This window comes from Paralichthys olivaceus, chromosome 3 (genome assembly GCF_024713975.1).
Source record: "Paralichthys olivaceus isolate ysfri-2021 chromosome 3, ASM2471397v2, whole genome shotgun sequence".
NCBI classification, from domain to species: Eukaryota; Metazoa; Chordata; class Actinopteri; order Pleuronectiformes; family Paralichthyidae; genus Paralichthys; species Paralichthys olivaceus.
Window position 1 is genome coordinate 6,594,353 of NC_091095.1, and position 22,315 is coordinate 6,616,667.

Here is a 22,315-nt window from a genome sequence, read left to right on the forward strand (position 1 = left end):
TTGCTCTGACAGTGACAAGAAGCACAAAGTTTTCAGATTTGTAAAGACATATTTTCAGAATGTATAAATCCCACGGCTAAAAGCATCACAGTCTCCCTCTGCAAACCAGTCAAGGTTTGCATGCCCCATGTCCCCACATGTCTTGGTGATGAGGTTTTGGAGGGCGATCGTTACAAAGTCCAGTACTCTGCAGTTTGTGACAGGGCTGCTAAAGGCTCAATATGAAACAATGCAACATGAAACTTCACCACTAGATGTCACTGAATTCTACACACTGAATCTTTAACAGCAGCAGTGTGATGGAGAAAAGAAAAAGATCTTTTATTCCAATAAATGAATGTTGGAAATGGATGTGCTCCTCATCTGTTCTTAGTACGAGCTGTTTGTGGGTTTGTTTCCCTACACTTAGAAAAATCTCCTCTTACGTAACTAACACACACACATGTTTTAGTTTTTGAGAGAGACATGTAGCTTTGTTTTGATTTGCCCCATCACTATGGCGATGAGGAAGGAAGTACGAGGCTCTGAGTCCGGTATTGAGTCAATTCTCCATTCGACTCATCTACAATAGCGGCCAATGGGGTTAAAGTGGGTTAACCTTCTGCCTCCTCGCTTCCTATTTCCTGTTGTCTAAATTTATCCAAAGAACAAGCAGTCGACACCCTGCATGTTCAATTATTGTCTCATTATAGTGTAAAATGTTTCTAACTATCAGAAATTATCATCTAATAAGGTACGGCACAGCTTATTCTATATATTCTCGTGAAATCAAATGCACACACACAAGAGTCATGGCACAAAGGAACACAGTTCTGCAAAATTAGCTCATTCTGGTTATTATCTTGTTTTTTATAAAATGTCTGCATCCGTCTGCTGTCTTTGACAAACAGCACAGACGCCATGATGCTATGATAGGAGGGCTGATGGAGGGGGGGGATGATGAGGGAGATTAGGATGTCCATCTGTTGCAGAGCAGCCCGCTCAGATCACCATGTGGAGCTGCTCATTGTTATGATGCTTATATCTGTGTCGCCCCTCAAATGAAAGAAAGACAGAAGTGTTAACAGACAAAAAACAACACATATGTGATAGATGTGAATCAGCCAACAGCATCAGCAATAAACACAGGACAGTCTAAACCTGACTGACTGAGTTACCAAATAAATTCTTTGATAAGAAGTTCCCAAACAAGGGCCATCTCCATTATTATGAAATCCTCCTGGTAAATGACTGAACACATCTATCACTGTAATGTTTCCACTGTTATGACTGGGACTGCTTCCGTTTGACGAGGCCTCCAGGTCGGGATGATGACGATGATGATGACGATGATGATGATGATGCTAGCAGCTGATTTTAACCAAAACAAGTCAAACAAATCTGAGATCAGACCATAATGCCTGTTATGTTTTTGGTAATAAAATAGATTTCTGCTTTGTTTTAAATCAAGGTTAGGTTTATTTGGTATATTGTCATGTCAGCTGTGATTTGGGGATTTTCTTCTAGTGTTTCTGTGTTTTTTAAGTTTCTTCCTGTCTTCCCTCATGTCTCTTCCTCTTCCCAGTCATCTCATCATCGCCACATTGTCAGCCTCATACCTCAGTGGAGGCCGTGCTTTCTGCCTCTCTGGTGATGGATCTTGTGATTCTCTTGTGTGCCAGTGATTAGTTCTTGTTTTCTTTCCTCAGTATCTCCATGCCTCCCACAAACAACCTCTGCACGCTCGCCAGCTGCTTCATTCCAGCTGCTGCTCCACCATCTCAACAATCAGCTTACTGAGGCCTTTTACATTAAATTCAAACCCAAACTTCTTAGTTCTGCATTCAAACAAAACCAAACCGATACTCTTTCAGAAAGGAAGAGGAAGTTTGAATATTAAAATGTTCTATTTCTTTGACTTGCATGATCCGGGACACATTCCTCAACTTGTTATACTCACAATAGAAAAAGACTATTCCTCCACTTATATAGGACTATCTCTTCATCCATGCTTTACATAAGTACCAGTAAAGTCTCTTATCATCATTACTGGACTTCCTGCAGCACTGACTCTCAATCCTGTCTCTCACCCCTGAATCTGGCTCCTCCACTACCTCCCAGCTCCACATCTCAGTCATTTTAAGATGCAGAGTCGTCTTTTTTTCCTCTATCCGGAGATTAGTCCTCATTCTCTGAACTCTATCTCAATTCCTCTAAAATAAATCCACCTCTGCAGCCTGACTGAAACTTACGAAACTGTCGTTAGCAGCCATTAAGAACTGAGGGGACTATTACGATTAATGCTCTGAAGTGAAGCTCTTGCTTGTGCTTGTCTCTTGACATAACTATCTACTCATGATGCTTGGACCAAAGAAACCATAAAATCCACTCCAGCGGGAATCCAAAATTTTACGGTGCCAGCAGTGGTCGGTGTTTGTTCGTTCATCACTCCACCACTTTGGTCCACACTGAAATATGGCACCGGGAGAATTCCTGCCTACAGGCTGAGATGATGGAGCCCCTGCAGTTCTCTCAAAGGGGATTGTGCCTTTATATAATGTGCATGATTAGCAAAAACCTACTTTCAAAAGGTCAATGAATTCACAGGCCTGTGTGATGCTAATTATGACATTAACGAACAGCACAGTGCTTTCAGAAAGTACTCCCCTTCACGTTTCACATTTTATGTTGCAGTCTTACACTAGAATCATCTCAAATTAATTTTCATCTCATCTGTAAAAAAATATATATTTAGATCACAGTTTCATTTCAGTCACATTAATCTGGACCAGGTTTAATTAAGGATATCTCTTTATACCATGTTCTTTGTTTTGTTCAGCTGGAGAACCTTCTCTCTGAGTCCTTTAGCTGTTTTCATGTGTCTTCCATTGAGGAGAAGCTTGTCTAAATATTTTAAAGAAACATCTGTGGAGTGTGACATGGATGATTGTCCTTGTGGAAGTTTTTCTCGTCTCCACACAGGATCTCTGGAGCTAAGTCAGAGTGACCGTCAGGGTTTGGTCACTAAGGTCCCTCTCTTCCTGACTGCTCAGTTCTTTTAAGGTTGCATTTAAGATCTATGGAGGCCACATGAGCTTTTATTTTTGCAGGGTTCCCCAGAACTGTGCCTGGACTCACTCCTTTTTCTCTCTGAGTCTGAAGGCAGATGCTTCAACCTCATGGCTTGGCTGAATTTACATTTACATACAACTGTGAGACTTTAAATACACGGTTGAGTATTTTTTTCAAATCACATGATCAATCAACGAAATGAACCAGACTCTAATCAGCGTAGATTCCAGGAGTCAGAGCACTTATATCAGTTTCAGATTTCAGATTATCCTTTTTGATAAATTTGCAGAAAAACAACTTTTTGTCATGATATTGTAATTTGATGAGCAAAAAAAACATCAAATTCATGTTAAAGCTGCAACATAAACTTATCTGAAAAAAATGTCAGGGTATAGATTCTGAATGCATTGAAACACACAGTAACAAGAGGTCCATCCTTTACCCTGCAGCCATGGGTCAAGCACCCAAGCAAGTAGATATTCCCCACTGAAGTGCCCTTAAGCAACACTCAAACTTCCTCCAGCTCTGGGCCAATGTGTCTGACCTTGTGCTCTGGAGGGATACCAAAGAAAAAATATTTCTATGGCAACACAGGGCCCCCTCTTCTGGTAAATACACAGCAATGCAGCCTGAACTGTTTTTGAGGTAATATCATTATAATCTGATCACAACATATTTTCTTTGATCATATCTTTAAAGACTCACTGAAATTGAAGTTTCCTGACATCACCCACTCACTGAACAAGCGACAATTCACTTTCTTTTTAATGAAGTCAATTCCTCTTATCACTTTCTGCTTGGACATTTTTTCCTAATTGGTTCTGGATCTGAAAGATATCCGACAGAAACATTTCAAACAGACGCTGCTGGATGAATGTGGTTATTTGGGCATATCAATTTTGTTTTTATAAAAAGAAATAATACACATCTCTATTCTAACAGCTTAAAAAAAAAGTCATCTCATCATTTGTCATTGATGTCTCATTTTGTCCCTGATCAATTCAGCATTTTGGCGAATTCGAAAAAAAGACGAGAAAAGCTGCAACAAATTCACTTCTCAGACTCCGAGCAGAATTGGCTTTTTAATAACAACGATAAAAACAGTCTCGAAACTGCCGTGGTGTTTAGTCAAAGCAAGTATGTACAGTAGTAGGCCAGTAAAAGTACAATACAATCTGTAAATACACATAAGTGAATACAACAACAAAACCAAGGTTGGACAGAAGATTTAAATCAAAAGAACTGAGGTTCACTTGTTTCTCTGTGAGTGACAACATAAAGCTGAAGAAATGCCTGAAAACAAAAACAACTTCTCAGCAGCAAGCTGAACAGCTAACGTCAAATTTGCTAACCAGGATCAGAAACTGTTTTCCACTCAAACCGATGGATTCAAAAGTCAAACCGTCACTGACGTCGTTGCATGTGCAAAACGTGATCAGAGGAAAAACAGACAAAACAGCAGAAAAGCATGTGGTGGAAAAAGTGGAATTTTAATATGAAATGATTTGGAGAGCAGATGTCAAAAACTTAACGAAGAAAAAAAAAACACATCTCCCTGTTTCAGGCCACAGCAGAACTGTGCCTCTGTGGTGCTCTGTCTCAGCCGGGAGGATAACACCATCAGTACATTCTGATTTTCTATTTCTAGGCCTTTGACCGTGCAAATAAATCTGTAGTCCGAGAGAATGTAACCAGCGCAAACTTTCAAGTTTAAAGTGAACTGTTGGTTCACTGAATCACAAACCTTCATTACCACGTTGGACAATGTGTGTTATTGTAGGCATGATGCGGCTGAAAAGTCCATCATAAAATAAACCTAAAACAAATGCTTTATTCACTTTAAAATGGCCATGAAGGATATAAGGCCATTCCATTTGTGAGGGAAAGTCCTTCCCGTTGGTCCAGGCTGCTCCGACGCCTGCATCCTCAGTCAAAGTCAGAACCCCTCTGTGTTCAGAAAGGTGGCTGTTGGGCCATTTGGATGAAGTCCTCTGGGGATGGTAAATGTAGAAAGCAAAAGCAACCTGAAGTGTGCGGGGTCCAGCATCTTTTGGGGTCAGTAGGGGTCCACGTCAGTAGTTCTTGGCAAGCTTGCATGTAGAAAAAAAATCTGTTAAGCTGCAGACTCTAAACTTCAAAAGTCCCAAGTGACGGCCACTCTGCGACGGGCGGCTCGAGCTCCCTGGAACATGGGTGGCCGTGGTCGTATTAGCTTGTGTATCAGGCTGTCTGTGAAAATGGCTGCCTGACACACTGGGACAGGAAGTCTCAGAAGCAGTCAGCGAGTGAAAGAGTATATTTGGTCGTTCAGTCGTTGAGGCGAAAGTCGCACAGTTCTTTGTAGATTCTCTTTCGGATGAGAGGCATGTCCTCCTGACTGAACAGCAGCGGCTGCTTCACTGAAAGACGACGGCAGTACTGATGGACAGAAAGAGAAGGTGAGATAAAAGAAATGACAGAAGCTTCTCTCTGTCTTTAGCCCCTCAGGAGAGTGAGCACAGATCACATTTGTGGAGGCAGGAAAGACAGGACACATCTACTTTATTTCTTTTTCTGCCAGGACACAGGACGGATGAGGCAAAGAATTCAAAGTACTGGGTGATAAACGAAGGATGGGAGGACAGCTGTAAAGAATGTCTCACCTCGAGGACAAAAACTCCACAGTCGCTGTCGTTTCTCTGCTGAGGAATACCCTGAGGAGTCAGTAGGTCACAGTCAAGCAGTTGTGTGTGAATCTACCGCACATGCATACAGCTTTATCAGTTGTTGACTTAGTAGTAAGACTGATTTAGAAATTGTTGCCTGAGATAAAAAGCCGTATGATTATTTTGTTAATGTAACTCAGACAGAGTCCTGTTCATAATCAACCTGGCAATAAGGAGGTTTCCACTTTGCACTGCAGTTTCAGGACAAAGTGAACGCAACATGACAATTATAATCAGGGCTCAGCTTTACCTTGATGATAGTAATTTTCCAGCCTTTCTGAAACGCTGTCTGTTCCTTCTCTCTGGCTTCAGACTGGAGGTACTTCATAATGTTCTGACAGAGCATCACACACAGACACACATGTACACATAGAGGACAGTTACACTTCAGTGAAAATGGTGCAAATGATGAACATTGTTAGAACATTTTGATTCCTTCACACTGCTACTGTGAGGCAGCAAATCAAACATTTAAAACAATCCTGAACTTTCAGAGGTGGAGGTTATGGACGACAATCATGAGTCTCACTAAGTGGAAACAGTGAGAATATGATCAATATGATCAATCAACCAGAACATCTTAAGCTCTGTATGAAAAATAGAGCTCCACCAATTAGCTTTTTTGGGAGGCTGATGCAAATACTAATATTAGTGAGTAAAAAATTAAAAAGTAAAAAGTCAATAAACAGATTTTTTAGAAATTGTAAAATATCAAACCCATATGACAAAGAAATGTAAAATCTAAACATAATGCATGAAAAGTTTTCATACTGGCAAACGTGTCCATGAGAGCCTGGCCTTACTATACATGCTTTCTGTCTTTGGTCATGTCCATATGTTTGACGTACATCACTCACTACAGTTATAATTGTCCTCACTTATATGTTATCACCGGTGGTGGAGGAGTCATGGTCACTGGACACGTGAACCTCAGGATGCCTTTCTCTGACAAGCTGAATACTTTCCATTCATTTCAGGAACATGTTAGGGAAGACACAAGTCTCCAGAACCTCATTAGCTCAGTGAGACATAAACTCTGCACACCGTGTTGGTTTCTTCTAGAATGAATGCTGAGGACGAATATTGACCCAACGCTCTATCCTCTCCTCTTGTATCTGATTTGAACCATCCTCAGATTTCCTTCCACAGAACCTTTCCTTTCTTGTCTGTTCATAAAAGAGAATATATCTAATGTTGTCTGCAGACAATTGGTATGATCATGGAAGTCAAGACTTTGCAATAATAAGACGGGTTGGAATTGACTGTGATATAATTTGTCAGGGCAGAGAACAGAGACAATTGATTAACTCATGATCTTGTCTCTCGTTTTCGTCACAGAAAATTTAAGAAATCTGCAACAAGGATCCTCATCTCAGAATACAGAGACAAGGACAGAGGACTCACATCTGTGGTGTGTCTGAAGACGATGCCTTGGCTGTCGTAGTAACTGATGGTTTTGGTTGCCATGGTGACCGTGACGAGAGACCAGTGGATTTCTAAATGAATGGGAATTAGCAACAGCCACTTGGAGAAGAGGTCGACCTAGAGGAACCCCAAAATTACACACAGGCACAAGTTAGATATACAAAATACAAAATGACACAAATGTCTATGATATGTTACCTGGAATAATCAAAACTCAATAAGAGCTACAGATTACAAGGCAATAGTTTATAGACAGAATACTAGACAGAACCGATTTCCATGAAACTTTGTGGAGGGGGTGGGACATAACCCAAAGAAGAAACTTTTTAAATGTTGCAACAGAACCAAATAAAAAGGGGAAACTGCTTCTGGGAAACTGCACTGAATGTCTATGTCAAATGAAAAGCTGGAAATATAACTGTGATGTGATAATAAAGTTTCTTTTAAAGCAACTGGAAAACAACTTACCTTTTTAGTCCATCTCTTCACACCATCGTAACCCTTGGCAACAAGTTGCTTATGGAAAAAGCTGTTGAAAAAATGAACCTGAAAGAGAGAAATAATAGATCATGTTAACACATCGCACAGTAAGGACTTCATTAACTGTTTTATTAAGTGTGTCTAAATAGTATCTCATGCGTCTAAACAGAAGTTTAGAATCTAACAGTGAGTCATTTTTACAATGTATAAATATTATTCTATATCCTTTTGGGCTGCACGGAAACTCTGAATCACAGATCATCACTTACCTTTTGTTGAGTTGCTTCCATAATGAGTTCTCCATACATGTTGATGATCTGACCAGATATAAGAGCAGGTAAAGAGCAAAGAAAAACACTAAAATCAACAAAGGTTATTTTCTTTTAAACCCTCTGGCTTCAAATATGTTCATTATGAGAACTGTGTCCAGGCCTTTCTTCCTTCTTTACCTGGTCATTAAGCCAATTCTGTTCTTCCAGTGTGCCCAGGTCCTCCAGGCCCAGGGAGTGTTTGTTATACATCACCATGAAGCCTGGGACAGGAGCAGAGGCCAGGCTCGACCTGTACCGAGTCATTGCTCGTTTAATGTCCAGGCCCCTGAAGGAGGAGGAGGAATTCAATTTGAACACAAACCTCTGGGGTATTTTTTCTATCTTCTAGGGCGTTTGAAGAATATTTACAAATAAAGACGGAAATTCGGAAGTTCACAGATGAAAATAACATGACTAAAATAAAGTCTTTAAACACAAATCAAACTCATGTAGGTTCTTCTGCTTATTATTTACTGAATACCAATTCCACATTCATAGGCTCGATTAGGCGAGTGGGTGGGTGCATGTACAAACCACTTGCTGAAGTCAGAGTTGCCGTTCTTCTTCAGGTGTTCCAGGACGTCTGTCTCACTGAGGGGAATGAAACTGCCATACTTTATGTAGAAGCTCTCCAGAAAATCTGAAACAGACCAAATCGTTATGATGCAATTATATGACCTACTGCATGAATCACAATGACAGGGTTGTTTTAAACCCCAAATTCAAAATAGGATTTCTGAACTCTAATCTAATCACATCCAAGCCTGTGCACTGATACGCTTTGAATAAGAAGTTTATATTCAAGACATTTTTGTGGGTTTTTGCGGACCAATTTTTAAAACCATGTGAAGATCCTGGTGGTAGAATAAGTAAGTGTTTTCTGTGCTACTTTTGTTTGATGTAAGATGCTGTTCTTTAAACTTGGGAGGTCTTTTGCATTTTTCCTACATCGAATAATTTACTTCACTCCAACTATTAATGACCATTAAGTCAAACTAAACATGTTTGCAAGTACTCAACTGTAAACATACATGTAGTTCTAATCTTGGAAATCATTTTTTAGGAAGTAATTATTTTGCACAAACAGTTTTATCAAGTCTTTGTTAATGTTTCATGGAAGTGGCCACGTGCTTTTTGGATTTTATATGATGGGAATGAAATGCTGATCCTCAACAGTAACTTCCTACAGATTGTCGCTGTGTAAAAACATCAATGATTTACCATGTTGACTATAAGAATCTGACAGGACGAGCAAATATTTTCACATAGAGGCATGAATGCTTCAAAACACATCTTACCATGGACCATATCAGTGAGCTGCGCCAGACTGTTTTCATTCGACATCTTCACGTCCATCTCTGCTTCTTTTGAGAGATCCTTCCCCGACGCTTCTTCCATCGACTTCTTCTCCCAGGTTCCCAGGTGACAGTACAGCCTGTGGTCTGTTAAAGCCGAGTGGTGCTGCACACCGCACACTGTAATAGGGCACTGAGAAGTTTCCACTTCCATAGGTGTGACTCTGTGGTTATGGTCTGTCGATGTGGTGACATTTCCATTAGACAGAGTAACTGGCAAAGAACCTTGGTCTGTTCCATCATGAGTCTGGTCCATGTCAGAGTCAAGATTGTGGGTATCTGACCTTGATGCAGAGCCTGACTGTCTTGAAATGGATAGCAGTCCATTTCCCAGTTCACTCATAATCACATTATCCTCTTTAGCGTCTTCTTCAGATTCAGAGTCTGTCAGATTTACTGTGTCCCCATTACAGAACGGAGATTTAAACGTGCTGGGGTGAGTTTGCACTCCATGTTCCATCTGTGCATCTTTGTTCTCTTCCAGACTGTACGCTACCGTTGACTGAGGTGAGGCATCAACTGGAGACCCAGTAACCACACAACCCCCGCCTCGGCTCTTAATTCTAACTTCTACTTTCATTTTCGATGCAAACATTGCGCCTGTCATCATTCCCCTCCCTCTACCTCTGACTACCACTCTCCTGGCTGGCATTCCTGACAGTCTCATCTCCACATCACTGTTAACCACACATCCTTTTCCACCTTCGCCAGAAACCTCCAACCCCTTTATCAACATGTCCTCATTTTTCTGCGTACATGCTGTCTCTGGGGCAGAACAGTTCCTTATTGGTGTGTCCTGCAGGGATGTGACAGGCACGGGAGGGAGGGTGTGAGTATCAGCAAGAGTGTGAGTATCAGCCATTATTACAGTTGTGTGCACCTTCTCGTACGTGTCATTTTCATCCTCTGCTTCCTCTACCTTCTCCTTGGTCAAATCAAAGCTATTGATATGTGTCAGCTGGGCCCCCACTTTTCTTTTTGGAATGTCCCAGAGGTCCTTAACAGCTCCCCTCCCTCTCCCCCTCCCTCTGCCCGAGGTTTTGACATTGTGTCCTTTACTGTTGGGTCCACAACAATCACAGGCCTTAGGAGTCCTCTTCCTGCCTGATGTACGGCCATTGACTGGGCCCTGAGCAGGGGTTGTTGTCTGCGTAGAGGACCAGGATGAGGCTGGGCTGGAGTTGCTTGTAAGTGCATTTGCTGGTGTAACAACAGGATCTGCATCAGCAGGAGACGTAGTAGAGAGCTGAGGGCAGATAGAGGTAAGGTCTGTGCTGAGGTGTTTAGCGGGGGTCTGTGTTAGGCCCTGACCAGAAGTGTCTCTAGGGGGAGGCACTAGGGGAGGTGCCACTTGCAGAGGAGGTGCTGTAGCAGGAACAGTCAGATGAGGTGATGCTGTAGGTGATGTTTTCATTGGGGAAGCAGAGCCGCTGTGAACCATGACGTCCTCCTTTGGCTCTCAAACCCCATCCCCAACACCCCCTCTCCACAGTCGTGTCCTCTCCTGTCCTTTGGTCCTCTAAAATAGTAGGCTTTGAAGTGTTCTCACTCTTTATTTTTTATCTTGACACTTCCCTGTGTGGATATAAAGTCGATTTCAAGCCTTTCCCACCACAGAGGTTATTGACGACAGCAGACTATATCATGGCCGGTCGCAGGTGTCTCCTCAGTGGCATCTAGACTGAGTGTGGAATAATGACACTACCATGATCTCCTAAGTAAAGACACAGAGACAAAGAGAAAGACAGAGAGAAAAAGAACTAGTAAAAGAAATGTCAAGGTTATTAATTTATAGAAAAATAAAGCAGCAGACCAAGGCTGTCTAATGTAAGTTGTTCAAAACGATTGTTCAGATGATTAGGTTAGAAATAAAAAGTACAGTATTTAGTATGACACTCAATAGTTCCTCCCACACCCAACCTCTCGGATCTCAACTGTAAGGAAATCACTCACATCACAACCTCAATAGCACATAACATCACTCAACCCTAATCACCCCATTGGCCTCAGGACACAGGTTCAGGTTGATAAGATGCAACAGGGAACGCTTCAGCTAAAGTCAAGTACCTGCAGCCACAGCCTAATAAAGACGTCACATCACCAACCCAGCTCTTTACTGTTTGTCAGTGGTTCATGTTGAGGGGGTTGAATTTTCAACTGCATCTGTTTGTTAGCAGGATTACTCAAACATTTCTCAACCCATTTCCTTGAAAGTTTGTGGAGGGTTGGGGCATGGTCCAAGGAAGAACCCACTTGGGTTAGGATCAATGGCCCGGTCACACGAAAGCATCAGTGGCGAACCTGCGCCTCCTATTCACACATGAATAAAACATCTGCTTCCTGTAGCGAAGCAAAACGCAGCATAGCTTCACATAGAGTTCATCTTCATGCTCCTCATTTGCGTATGTGTGACCAGGCCCTGAAACCATTTATTTTTTACTTTCTTTGACACTGTGACACAATTTCATTGATTTCTCAGAGAATCGTTTGAGGATCTCGGGGGGAATAAAAACAAGGCATGTTTAGGAGACTGGTATCAATGAGTGTGTATAGTTATTGTTATTGTCGACTGATGTGTGAGCTTTAATTAACTAACTAACTAATTAAGTGTGTGTAAGAGAAGTTAAGCAGCAACGACAATGATGTTTAACATGTGTTTCAGATGCTCTGCATTTGTGTGAACATACAACCAACTACAAAAGATAAAATATCACAACTACACAACCAGTAGATACTTAGCTGTTAACGTCACGACACTGACAGTTAACTTTTTTCTTAGCTTCTCATTCACTCGTGTGGATAAATGAGTCGTCAGCATCTTTACCAAGTGTTGCTGAAAATCTCAGAAACATTTAAATCATCTAGTTAAACGAAAGCTGCGTTAGCTAAGCTAGTCTAACCCTGGGCATCGGATTCCCGGAGCGCGTCTACGCAACATTTACGAACACAACAAACCCAACAGGTGATTTAACCTGGTCTAAAAATGTGATTTCGCGGAGTTTACCCGGAGTTAGTGGTCCTTCCTGAAGCTAGCCGAGTCCGCTAGCTGCAGCCGAACACGGGCGACAACACACAAAGCGGCGATAACACACAATTCCTCCATTTTCAGGAGGAAGTTAAGAGGCGTCAGGAGGAGAGGAGGAGGAAGGGAGTCAGTGAGTGAAGAGACTGTGAGGAAGAGAAGCTGGGACAGAAGAGCGGAAACAGACAGAAGGAGACTTTACCTCGTCAGTGAGACGACAAACACAGTTTCATCAGGACACGGTTCGAAAAAAACAACAGTCCGAGCTGTCGTCGCTCGCTGATGACGTCACGACGCCGAGTCCGCGAGTCTCCAGAAATCGTCGTCACACGGAGGACACGCAACCAGATGTTTGTTATTTTACACAAAGATGTTCAGAGAAATACACGTTGCGGGTTTTAATCACTTTTTCAAACGTGGAAAATTAGATTTGTTTGTTGTTTTTTAAATTGTTTAAGATGATGAAATCAATAATAAGGGTTAATAAGTTTATGGTAAAAAAAAATCACTAAGTTTTTGAAAACATTTTTGACAGTTTGTGCTTTACGTCTCTTTAGATTTTTAGCATGCAGTGAGTGGCAGGATAGTATTTGTGAATATTTCTAAAGGGAAATTATTATTCTTATGTGTTCACAATCAGGTATTTATGAGGAATCATCCAGACTTTCTTCTAGTTGAAGACATTTATGAAATGATTCCTATTTGATATTAAATATTAAATTTCATCTTTAATGAAACAAGGCACTTAAATTTCTATTATCGATTTTAGGAGTTTGTGTGAAACAAATCTTCCTGAATGGTGAGTCGACCTCTTCTTACCTTTTGTTTCATTCTCTCAATCAAGATTTTTTGAGTAGAGTTTTGAAATTGGGAATTTCCTCCATTAAGTTTAATTTAATTTTACATAGCTGGGTGGACAACTGTCCCGGGACCCCAAAAAGCTTTAGATCTACTCTGTATCATTGAGTCTGTACATGATGATGAATAATGATGCAAATAATTTACATCACAGACGTACATCTATCGCCCATCTTGTTGCTCCAGTCTAAAGCTTTTTGTAAAGTTGTGATTAATCAATTATTTTCAACCAAGCATATTACAATATATTGTATTATATTTTATTATTTTAGAACAAAGAGCAAGATGGTGAATAGGCCTTGTACATATATATTATAACATACAGTGCATTAGTGTAATCAATTATTCCACCAAAGGAGAACTATGTCCTAAAATGATTTTCATTATAAATACCTTTGATTAATAATACAGTTTAGAAAATGTTCATCATTCCCTGATGCGTGGAAGTACTTAATCGATTTTTTTTGACCAACAGTTAAAATCGTACTACTAAAGATGTCTGTGAAACTATTATATTCACATATGCAAAACTATAATCATGTAGTTATACATTTATTTATAGCCACTATCCTAATCAATCAATCCAAAACCATTCCAGATGTAGTGTGGTGGTTTGTTTCTGGGTATAATGACACGTCCTTCATTTCTATCCATGAGATCACTGAAACAACACACACAGTGTCCTGATAATCTTTAATTATAAAAATCTAAGACTGGAAAACAATAAATAAAACTAACAGACAAAAAGTAAAGGAATTAAGTACAAAAGAATCAACAGTAAAAGGTTACATAGAGAGAATATTAACATAATGACTGGCTACTCGACATTAGTAGCTCCCAGCCTTTTCAAACTGATGACACGACTTTTGCAAAACAAAGAAATCCATCACAGATAAATCAACTGTGAGAAAATGTCACATATCATCGATGAGTGAAATGGACGTAATGTCCAAAAAGTATCAAACGAGCAAATTCGGACAGTTTTTTTTAACATATGAACAAAATATCAAAAATATTTGAGCTTAATTCAACACTTCTGCAAACCGAGTCAGACCCACTGGCTTTAAAGATAATGCATTGAAATAAACACAGTCTGTTGCTATACATCACTATTTGTACATAAGGTCAGTGCTATATTATTCTCTACTAGCATGATCAAAAACAATAGGCATAATAAAGTCCCTTTACACGTGTCGTTTGGCTCCAATGGTGTCAGGTGATCAGACGTCATCAGTCCTACCTGAACACAGAACACGTGCAGCCGCGGGAGAAGTCTCACTTTTCACATAAACGCTGTGGCACTGTGGTTACTGATGCCAAAAGGAGTCGTTGGTTAAAATGCTGCAGTTTTTAATAAGGAATTGGAGGAAATATGGTTTAAGGAAACACGTGTCACTGCTGAGACTAACTGTAAGTATTTGGTGCTTTTTAAAATGGTCCCATGCACAGTTACAGTAAATTAAAAAAAACTATATTGTTTAACCTTTTATCAGATGATTAATGAGCAAAGCTTTCCTGATGTTTGAAAAAAAAAGTCAGAGCAGAAAATACCTTTCATATGAAAATCTTTATGCAGAGGAATTTATTTTATTTTAAAGCTTTGCGCAGGTTGTTTGAACATGAACTGCAATGAACATATGTTAAACTGTGGAACACAACAGGGAAGTGGAGGCTGGTGAAGATGAGAGTGGTGCAGCAGTCGCTGGCGGATGATGCAGTTTGAGGCCTGGAAGAGATGATTCGACACAGGATTTGAATTTGATCATTTGAAGAGATAAAAGTGTTTTCAAGGGTTTTAAAGAATGTTTTAGAGAGAGCACTCCTACCTATCAAAGTTTGGTGTTGGTTGCTGGAGTATGAATGGTCTTGGAGACTGCAGCGCCATTGCTGCCCCCTGTTGTTAGCACCTGGAGCTGCAGCTGGTAGACACTATCGGCCTGAAGACCATGAACTGTCACCGACCGCTGAGACTGTGGATGAAGAGCCAGATTTAGTTCGATCACATAATTCTTCCCCAACCAGTCATCTGACTGATTAAGAAATAAACAGTGCAAGTGTTACAGTAAAAAACATTGTTTTTCAAAAAAAGTGTCCCCATTATACATTGTTATTACAGTAGACTGTGTATTTGCTGTTATTTTGGTGGTGTTAATGTGAGACAATAATAAAGCTCATGATAAGTTATATCAGGCGAAGAGGCAGGATTTGTTTAAAAACAAATATCAAGAAATCAAGAAAACTATATTTTATCTATTACAGGGACATTTTTTATAACGTTTCTTTACTTTTCCATTTGTATTATATTATTTAAAACAGTATTTCCTTCCTGCTACTAACACAATAAAATGCTGTCACTGTGTGTAAACCCTTCTGTCTGTCTCACCGGTGCAATCGTCTGCGTCTGTGAGATGAGTGTGTCATCCTGCTCTTCTGTTGACGTGATAACCGACTGTAGTGTCCAGGTGAACTGAAACCCCTCGACAGCTGCCGGGTCCAGTGCATGCTGGGACATTCTCCAGCGAAACGTAGCGAGCAAGGAGCCGTTGACTCGTTGAAAATCTGCCGTCAGCCTTTCTGGACGCAGTACCACCTTTCTGCCTGACAGGAGGCGCTCTGACATAGACAAAAGATCACTCATAAACACTTCTCATTGGGTTTGATGGTTCTTACACAAAGATGTCTGGGTGTTTGTTCAGTTCAATTAATTGAAATGCATTGATCTACTGTGACTGTGTAGGTAGATAACATGGGGCGTCTTAGTGTGTGAGTACGTGCAAGTGCAAATTCAGTTCTTATACAATTTGTCTTAATCTTCCCAAAAGAAGACGACATGAGTCGCAGGAGCCACTTCAAGGAAACTAAATGTTAAATAAGCATGAAGGATCAGGTAGGTCAATGAAAAACTGCCTTTACATCTGTGTTTAGTTACTCCTACCCTCAGTGTTGCAGGGCAAAGCTTTGCCTCCTCTGACCCTGATGGAGGAGCAAGTCGGGGTCGTAACCCAGGCAACAGCCTCTGACCCGGGGTCGGACTTCATCGCCACAGCCACTTGGTACTTACAGGCAAACAGCAGACCCGTGATGGTGTGATGAGTGCCCTGGAGAAAGAAAATCAAGTCGTGTTAGGGGTAAAAATCTGGACAGAACTGGTTGTTAAAAGTGAAGTTCCACAAAGTGTCCATATTATCTCCATGTTTGTTTGGAAACCTGTCTCCTACAAGCAGCCATGTTAAAATAAACACCGGCGTCTGAAGCAGTGCTTGGCAGATCTGTAGGCTGGCAGCTTCGAATGGCAAGAGCTGGTGTAACTGTTTAAAAAGTCTGAACTTCAATGAACAGAAATCATGTTCTGTGACCTCAAATTGCTCAGATCACTTTTCTATTTCTCACACGCACGCACGCGCACACACGTTTCTTCTCTGGGTTTAAAATATCATTTTCTGAGTTGCATTACCCATAGATCCATTTCAGTCAAACCACTGAATTACCAGTCGATTAGGAACAACTGTACAACCTAATGCAATTCAATGTTCCAACCCAGCAATAATGTTTGTTTTTAATTGCGGAGGCTTTTACTTTTTGTATCTGTCAGTTTGGTTTTGTTCTGTTTAGATCACACTACCTTTTGTGTAACAACTTTCTCCAGGCAGACAAACCACAAACACCTTACATGATCCTGGACGGTGAGTGTTACAGAAGAGGTTTACTGAAAAGCATTAGACACCGTGACACATGTTGATGTTCGGACCTGTGAATACTCCGTAGTCAAAGCTACATTGTTGACGGGTGTTGTCCCATAGCAAATCATATATCACAATCAGAAAAAACAGATTCAACGTCTGGTGGCCTTGCTCAAAACACATCTTTGAACTCAAACTTAATTTGGAAATCAACTACACAACTGTTACAAAGTTTTGTAACTGTATGTTGGACAGTTGTTCTGTGCACAGACAGATGGACGGTCAGAAAAGACAGACCGACGGACAGACACCTGTTAAAGTACTCAAAACTTCCTCTGTGGCACTTCAAAACACAGTAGGTATCTCCAATACCATATTTCGCCATGATAACCCACATTGTTGCGGCTGGTAAAAATTACACAGGGTATTACTTTAAGAAACAAAATGTACCTGACACACACACACACACACACACACACACACATACAGGAATATAAATGTAGGATACCTCAGCCAGGGATCTGACAGGGTTATGATACTGTAAATGTGATGTTAGACAGAGAATTTGGCAGCGAGACAAGGAGAGCATTCCACACTGATCTGAGTTATGGCGATGAAATCTGATCTCTAACACACACACACACACACACACACACACACACAGGGATGCAACAACAATGTTCACACAGAAACACGACACCTGTGCACAACTTCACAATCACAGAGACACATAAAACTCAGCCGGGGTACTGGTACCTGCACAGTTGTTGTTTTCTCAGTGCTTGTAACATTAGTGCTGCAGGTATGTGGATGCCACCGCAAAATGTATGGACCAGGGTGTTTCTGTCTGCCTGCAGAGCACAACGAAGAAAACACAAGAGAGACAGACAGTAAATGTACGTGGGTTTGTTTTTTATCTGCGGGATCTGGAATCATACTGTCTGGAACCTGAGGAAACTATGTCATGATGCAAACTGATAATCTCTCTCTCCATTTCACTGTTTTACATTTTCCTATTTTGATTTGCATGTTTTATCTTGTCAGGAGATGATGAGGTTTCTGATCCCGGTGAAGCTCTGACATCGTCTCCAGCGGGAACAGGAACAGAAAGAATCGGGATAACTGATTCTTCTACTCGGGCCACTTGCAGGGCAGCAGTTGTGAACCCAGCATTAATATATCATCACCCTTGAAATTGATATGTTCAACTTGCAGCAAACATCCATCCATCCATCATCTATAGCTTTTATCCTTTGAGGGTCCCAGGGGGGACTGGAGCCAATCGCAGCTGACATTAAACAAGAGGTGGGACAAAACCCTGGACAGATCACCAGTCCATCGTGGGTTAAAATAAAAAGTCAATCATTGAAGCTCACACAGGTCATTTAGAACGTGTCAGCCATCACGTGTGTATTTATGCATCCAGTAGTAAATTTGGGCCTTTAGCTGCGAAAGGATTCACTATTCTGTGTCTGTGGTTTGTTGCTGAGTAGGAAGTGCATGTAAACAATAACCTTCACAGACACAAGGGGAGCTGCAGATTCTCTTCCCTGTAGGTAGTGAATCCCTTTAAAGGACCTGAGTTTTCATTTGATGCATTTTTGGGGCATTTAGATTTTTAATTGACAAGACAGTTCAAGCTATAAATGGGAGACAGAACGGGGAAGACATGCAGCAAAGGGCCAGGTCTTCGCTAGCAGCCCCCCCACTAGATTATTAGAACCTAATTTCATTCAAACATTGTACAGAAAATATGATCTAATCTTATATTGGCTAATCTTTCCTCCTTTTCTTTTTCCTTCTCTTTGGTTTTTTGGTGTTTCTGAAATGTTATTGTTGAGTTACATTTCCAAAGCTACTCACCGTGATGAGGCCACTTCCAGAACACCTTGACCTGCAGCTGGTTGTCATGGTAATGAGGGGCGGCGACCTCAAGGCGCAGGTTTTCAGGGGTGACGGGGTTTCGGGGGGAGTCAGGCTGAGGGTGAGAGGGGGACTGGTGGAGGTCAGAGGTAGCAGAAGGGGAGGAGGATGACAGAGAAGGAGATGAGGAAGATGAGGAAGAGGACGAAGAGGGGAGCTCATTGGAGAAGTCCTCGCCTTGGGTGGAGGAGAGGAGAGGAGAGGAGAGGAGAGGAGAGGAGAGGAGAGGAGTGGAAATAACAATAAACAGAACATTACGAATTAAAATTATTTAAATGTCAAATCTCATAAATAAATAAAACTGGTCTCTTGCTCAATAAAATCTACCAAACCTTTATTTTTCAGACCCACATGAACATTTAAAATTGACACGGGAGAGTTGTTAACATCACATGACTGAGATTACATGAAATATCATAAAGTGATGACGAAAGTGCAGATGTAAGCTAACGTTCCAGTTAATTCATTCACTAACTGGCTTTATACGGCCTCTCTGACCCTCATTAGCGCCACATTAACGATGCCAATACATGGACTGTGTGAAACCATGTCAAATATTAATACTGCTTGATTATGAATGGCAATGTGTTCCGTATTAAATAGTCGGTATGTGGTTTGATAATTGAGCAGCAGCTGGCTGTAATCCTCCTCTGGGCCAACCGATAGGTCACCTATAAATACTTCTGTTGCCTTGACGATCATTAACATCTCTTTCCACTGCGTGTGTGTGTTTAAACATTGCAGCTGCAGGTACAGACAGAATATGCTGACAGTCAGCACCAGCAGAAAATCAATAATGCATTGCTCTGTTAACAGCCGTAGACATAAACCATTCATAAATGCTGTGACAAGTTAATGAAATGTTCAAAAAATGTACCTGCGTCACTGTTTGCATTGTTGAGCTACAGCTACGCAAACTGTGCAGCTGCACTACATGAGTTCACTGAGCTTTATACCTTTATAGTCCATAAAGTTTATTCCTACAAGACCAAACTGTTCTAAACTCACTGGACCTTTGGTGCCTGTTACTGCAACTTTGAAATATTTCAAGGTAACTTTACACCAGCCTCTCATTTATCAAAAGACACGGTGCTCATCCAACATGTTGAGCGAGAGGACGTTCAGGCATCGGTGAAAACACTGGATTCATGGTATGTAATATTAGACCACATATTCTACACCCAGAATAATTACTCCTTAAAATGAACAGCAGCTGTGGAGAGAAAGTGTTGTAAACTGCAGCTCTACACAGACTTTAACCGTCAACCTTTTGCAGAACTGTGTCCCTACAACCACTGCAAAGATTATTTCAAGTTTACTCCAGACAGACAAAAAATAAGTAAATCAGACAGACAGAGAAACGACATACAGTACATAAACCATGTGCATAAATATAGCATTGTGAAATACTGAAAATATAACATGATATAGATTTTAGGTCATTAGAAAAACACTTTGTTTACCTGCACGACTTATTGTGGTGAAAACAGTTTGAACTCTGGGACTCTTCAGCCTCTTCTGACCCCAGAAGGCGACTGTCTGCACAGATAGGAAGTAGGACGTTGCAGGCAGCAGACCCTGCAGCCACAACTCACACTGCGCCTGCAACACATGAAATAAAGAGAAACATGGATTAAAGAAAAGGCTGCGGGTCAGGAGGTGGAGCGGGTCGTCCACTGACCGAAAGGAACATTCACTCAACCCTTGAAGTTAAATTAAACACAGTTTTAATAACATCAGTGAAAACATACTGATGATCTGAAACTGAATAAATGAAGTCATGACTTTTTCTTTTTAGATGATGGATGGACCTAAGTGCACGAAGGGAGAAAATGTGGTTGTTCCCGTCAGTGCGTCTGAGACAAGGGGGAGAGAGCGTGCACCTCCCATTTTTCTATCCTAACCTTGTAATGTAAAGCACTTTAAATAATGGAGGTTAAAACTAAAGAAGAGCTCCATAAATGCAATAATTCAGAATAGCCTTTGACTTTTGGACGTGTAGCTCTTGGCTACTTAGAGGCTGACTGATACAGATTTTTGGTGATTGATGCAGAGGGAGTTCAAATTTCAGATACAGGGATATTCATACTGTATATATAAGAACAACGGATTCCAAAGGTGTCGTCATGATTGTGTAATGTAATTGAGGCTTGATATTTTACATTTTTAATAATACATAAATAATAAAAAAAAACTAATAAAATAAAAAACTAATGAAAAGGAAACACAAATAGAGTATATATAATAAAGTAAAATAAACTATTTTTAACTGTAAACATGCAACATTTTTCTGTTCATCCATTAAAAATAAAAGTTCTCATACTGACACACATCGACAAACAATAAATGCCAAAACTGATACGTCTGTGAATTAGATGACACAAATGAGTTTTTCTTGCAATAACCCAGTCTCATGAAACCTAGCCAACATTAAACAAAAGAAACTGCATCATCATCATCATCATCATCACTGTCATCATCTTCATCATCGTGTTGCGTGCGCCCCACGTTTTGACTGACAGTGCAGACCTGTTCTACATTAGCCCGTCGTTTGACTGACAGCTCATTAACAAGCTCTTAGTCAGTCAGGCCTCTCTGTCTGTGGACTCGAGCTAGTCACAACAAAGAGATGCTTGGATGATAACAAGTCTGTGTCTCAGCGTGTGTGTGTGTGTGTGTGCGCTCCGTGTGCACATACACTTAAGACAGAATTAGACAAGAGCAAGTTAAAAGCAGTGTCTTGGTGACCTGCAGACAAAATGGGGTAGAAGTATTTCCATTACTCTGAAGATAGACAAAACATATGGCCTGTACAGCTGTGTGCATGTGTGCATGTGTGTGTGTGAGAGAAAGAGTGAAGCCTGGATTTCTATTTTGGCAAATAATGTCAGTGGACATTAAATGTAAGAAGCTGATGTATATTTAAAAGCACTGATTCAGCAGAGTCTTTTTGTCTTGTTTGAATTACTTCTACTTCCTTCAATTTCCTCTGTTACTCCGGGGTTAATGCTGAATCCCTCCAGTCCTGCATAAATTCCTGATTGACAGGATATGTGCTTTATAAACATCGAGGGAATATATCACCATGTGGTAACGGGGAGCCATAAAATAATGGGGAGTCATAAAATATCAATGCTCTGTATGATATGAAAGCTATTTAGTAAGGTTCTGCTCGTTCCTTCCTACCTGTTGTGATGCTGCATGTCTCTGTGTGTGTCTGGATGCAGCTGCAAGTAGGAAATACTAGTTAAGGGGCCTCATTTAAATTCCAGGCCTCCCAGCCAAGCAGAACAGAGGACCACACTACAGATAAATGGCTCCACCAGGCTCAGTCTGGGATCACCATTACTACTTAGGATAGCTGGGCCCATATGAGTGCGCTTACATTAAAACCTTAAGACTCTGATGTTTATGTTTTTTTTCCCCCCTCCTCTTTTCGCTAAATGAATTCTCGCTTCAAAGTTCGGTCGAACTGAAGCTGATGGATCCTCCTGCGCAGAGACGA

The 22,315-nt window shown here is 40.9% G+C and overlaps 2 protein-coding genes across 5 annotated transcripts in view; both read right to left on the minus strand.

Annotated features, from left to right (window-relative positions):
- Nucleotides 1-4,120: 4,120 nt before the first annotated feature.
- Nucleotides 4,121-12,674, minus strand: LOC109636675 (uncharacterized). Of its 3 annotated transcripts, none has more exons than XM_020098548.2 (10): nucleotides 12,552-12,674; nucleotides 9,271-11,041; nucleotides 8,507-8,612; nucleotides 8,111-8,258; nucleotides 7,931-7,978; nucleotides 7,650-7,727; nucleotides 7,161-7,298; nucleotides 6,007-6,090; nucleotides 5,694-5,744; nucleotides 4,121-5,469 (listed from the first exon to the last, which is right to left on the minus strand). In XM_020098548.2, the coding sequence occupies exons 2-10, from the start codon at nucleotides 10,766-10,768 to the stop codon at nucleotides 5,359-5,361; spliced, it is 2,262 nt and encodes a 753-aa protein (XP_019954107.2). In that variant the 5' UTR covers nucleotides 10,769-11,041; nucleotides 12,552-12,674; the 3' UTR covers nucleotides 4,121-5,358. The 3 variants fall into 3 exon arrangements, with proteins under 3 accessions (XP_019954107.2, XP_019954108.2, XP_069377778.1); XM_020098549.2 differs by lacking the exon at nucleotides 12,552-12,674 and adding an exon at nucleotides 12,332-12,524; XM_069521677.1 differs by having other exon boundaries at nucleotides 9,271-12,633.
- A 1,209-nt stretch (nucleotides 12,675-13,883) lies between these two features.
- Nucleotides 13,884-22,315, minus strand: part of anos1b (anosmin 1b) — a 41,605-nt gene continuing 33,173 nt past the window's right edge. The window contains exons 9-15 of one of the 2 annotated variants that reach the window (XM_020098312.2): nucleotides 20,274-20,412; nucleotides 18,751-18,987; nucleotides 17,644-17,738; nucleotides 16,143-16,305; nucleotides 15,591-15,820; nucleotides 15,034-15,177; nucleotides 13,884-14,933 (exon numbers count right to left, since the gene is read on the minus strand). In XM_020098312.2, coding sequence (XP_019953871.2) covers nucleotides 15,037-15,177; nucleotides 15,591-15,820; nucleotides 16,143-16,305; nucleotides 17,644-17,738; nucleotides 18,751-18,987; nucleotides 20,274-20,412 — 1,005 coding nt within the window. In that variant the 3' untranslated portion in view covers nucleotides 13,884-14,933; nucleotides 15,034-15,036. The remainder of the gene's footprint in view (nucleotides 14,934-15,033; nucleotides 15,178-15,590; nucleotides 15,821-16,142; nucleotides 16,306-17,643; nucleotides 17,739-18,750; nucleotides 18,988-20,273; nucleotides 20,413-22,315) is intronic. The other variant, XM_069521678.1, reaches the window with a different exon arrangement.

Coding starts and splice junctions, on each gene's coding strand:
- LOC109636675 (XM_020098548.2), bottom strand. CDS start 10,768: ATGGTTCACAGCGGCTCTGCTTCCCCAATGAAAACATCACCTACAGCA. Junction 7,979..8,110: donor AGAATTGGCTTAATGACCAG/GTAAAGAAGGAA, acceptor ATATCTGGTCAG/ATCATCAACATGTATGGAGA. Junction 7,299..7,649: donor TGAAGAGATGGACTAAAAAG/GTAAGTTGTTTT, acceptor GGGTTCCTCTAG/GTCGACCTCTTCTCCAAGTG.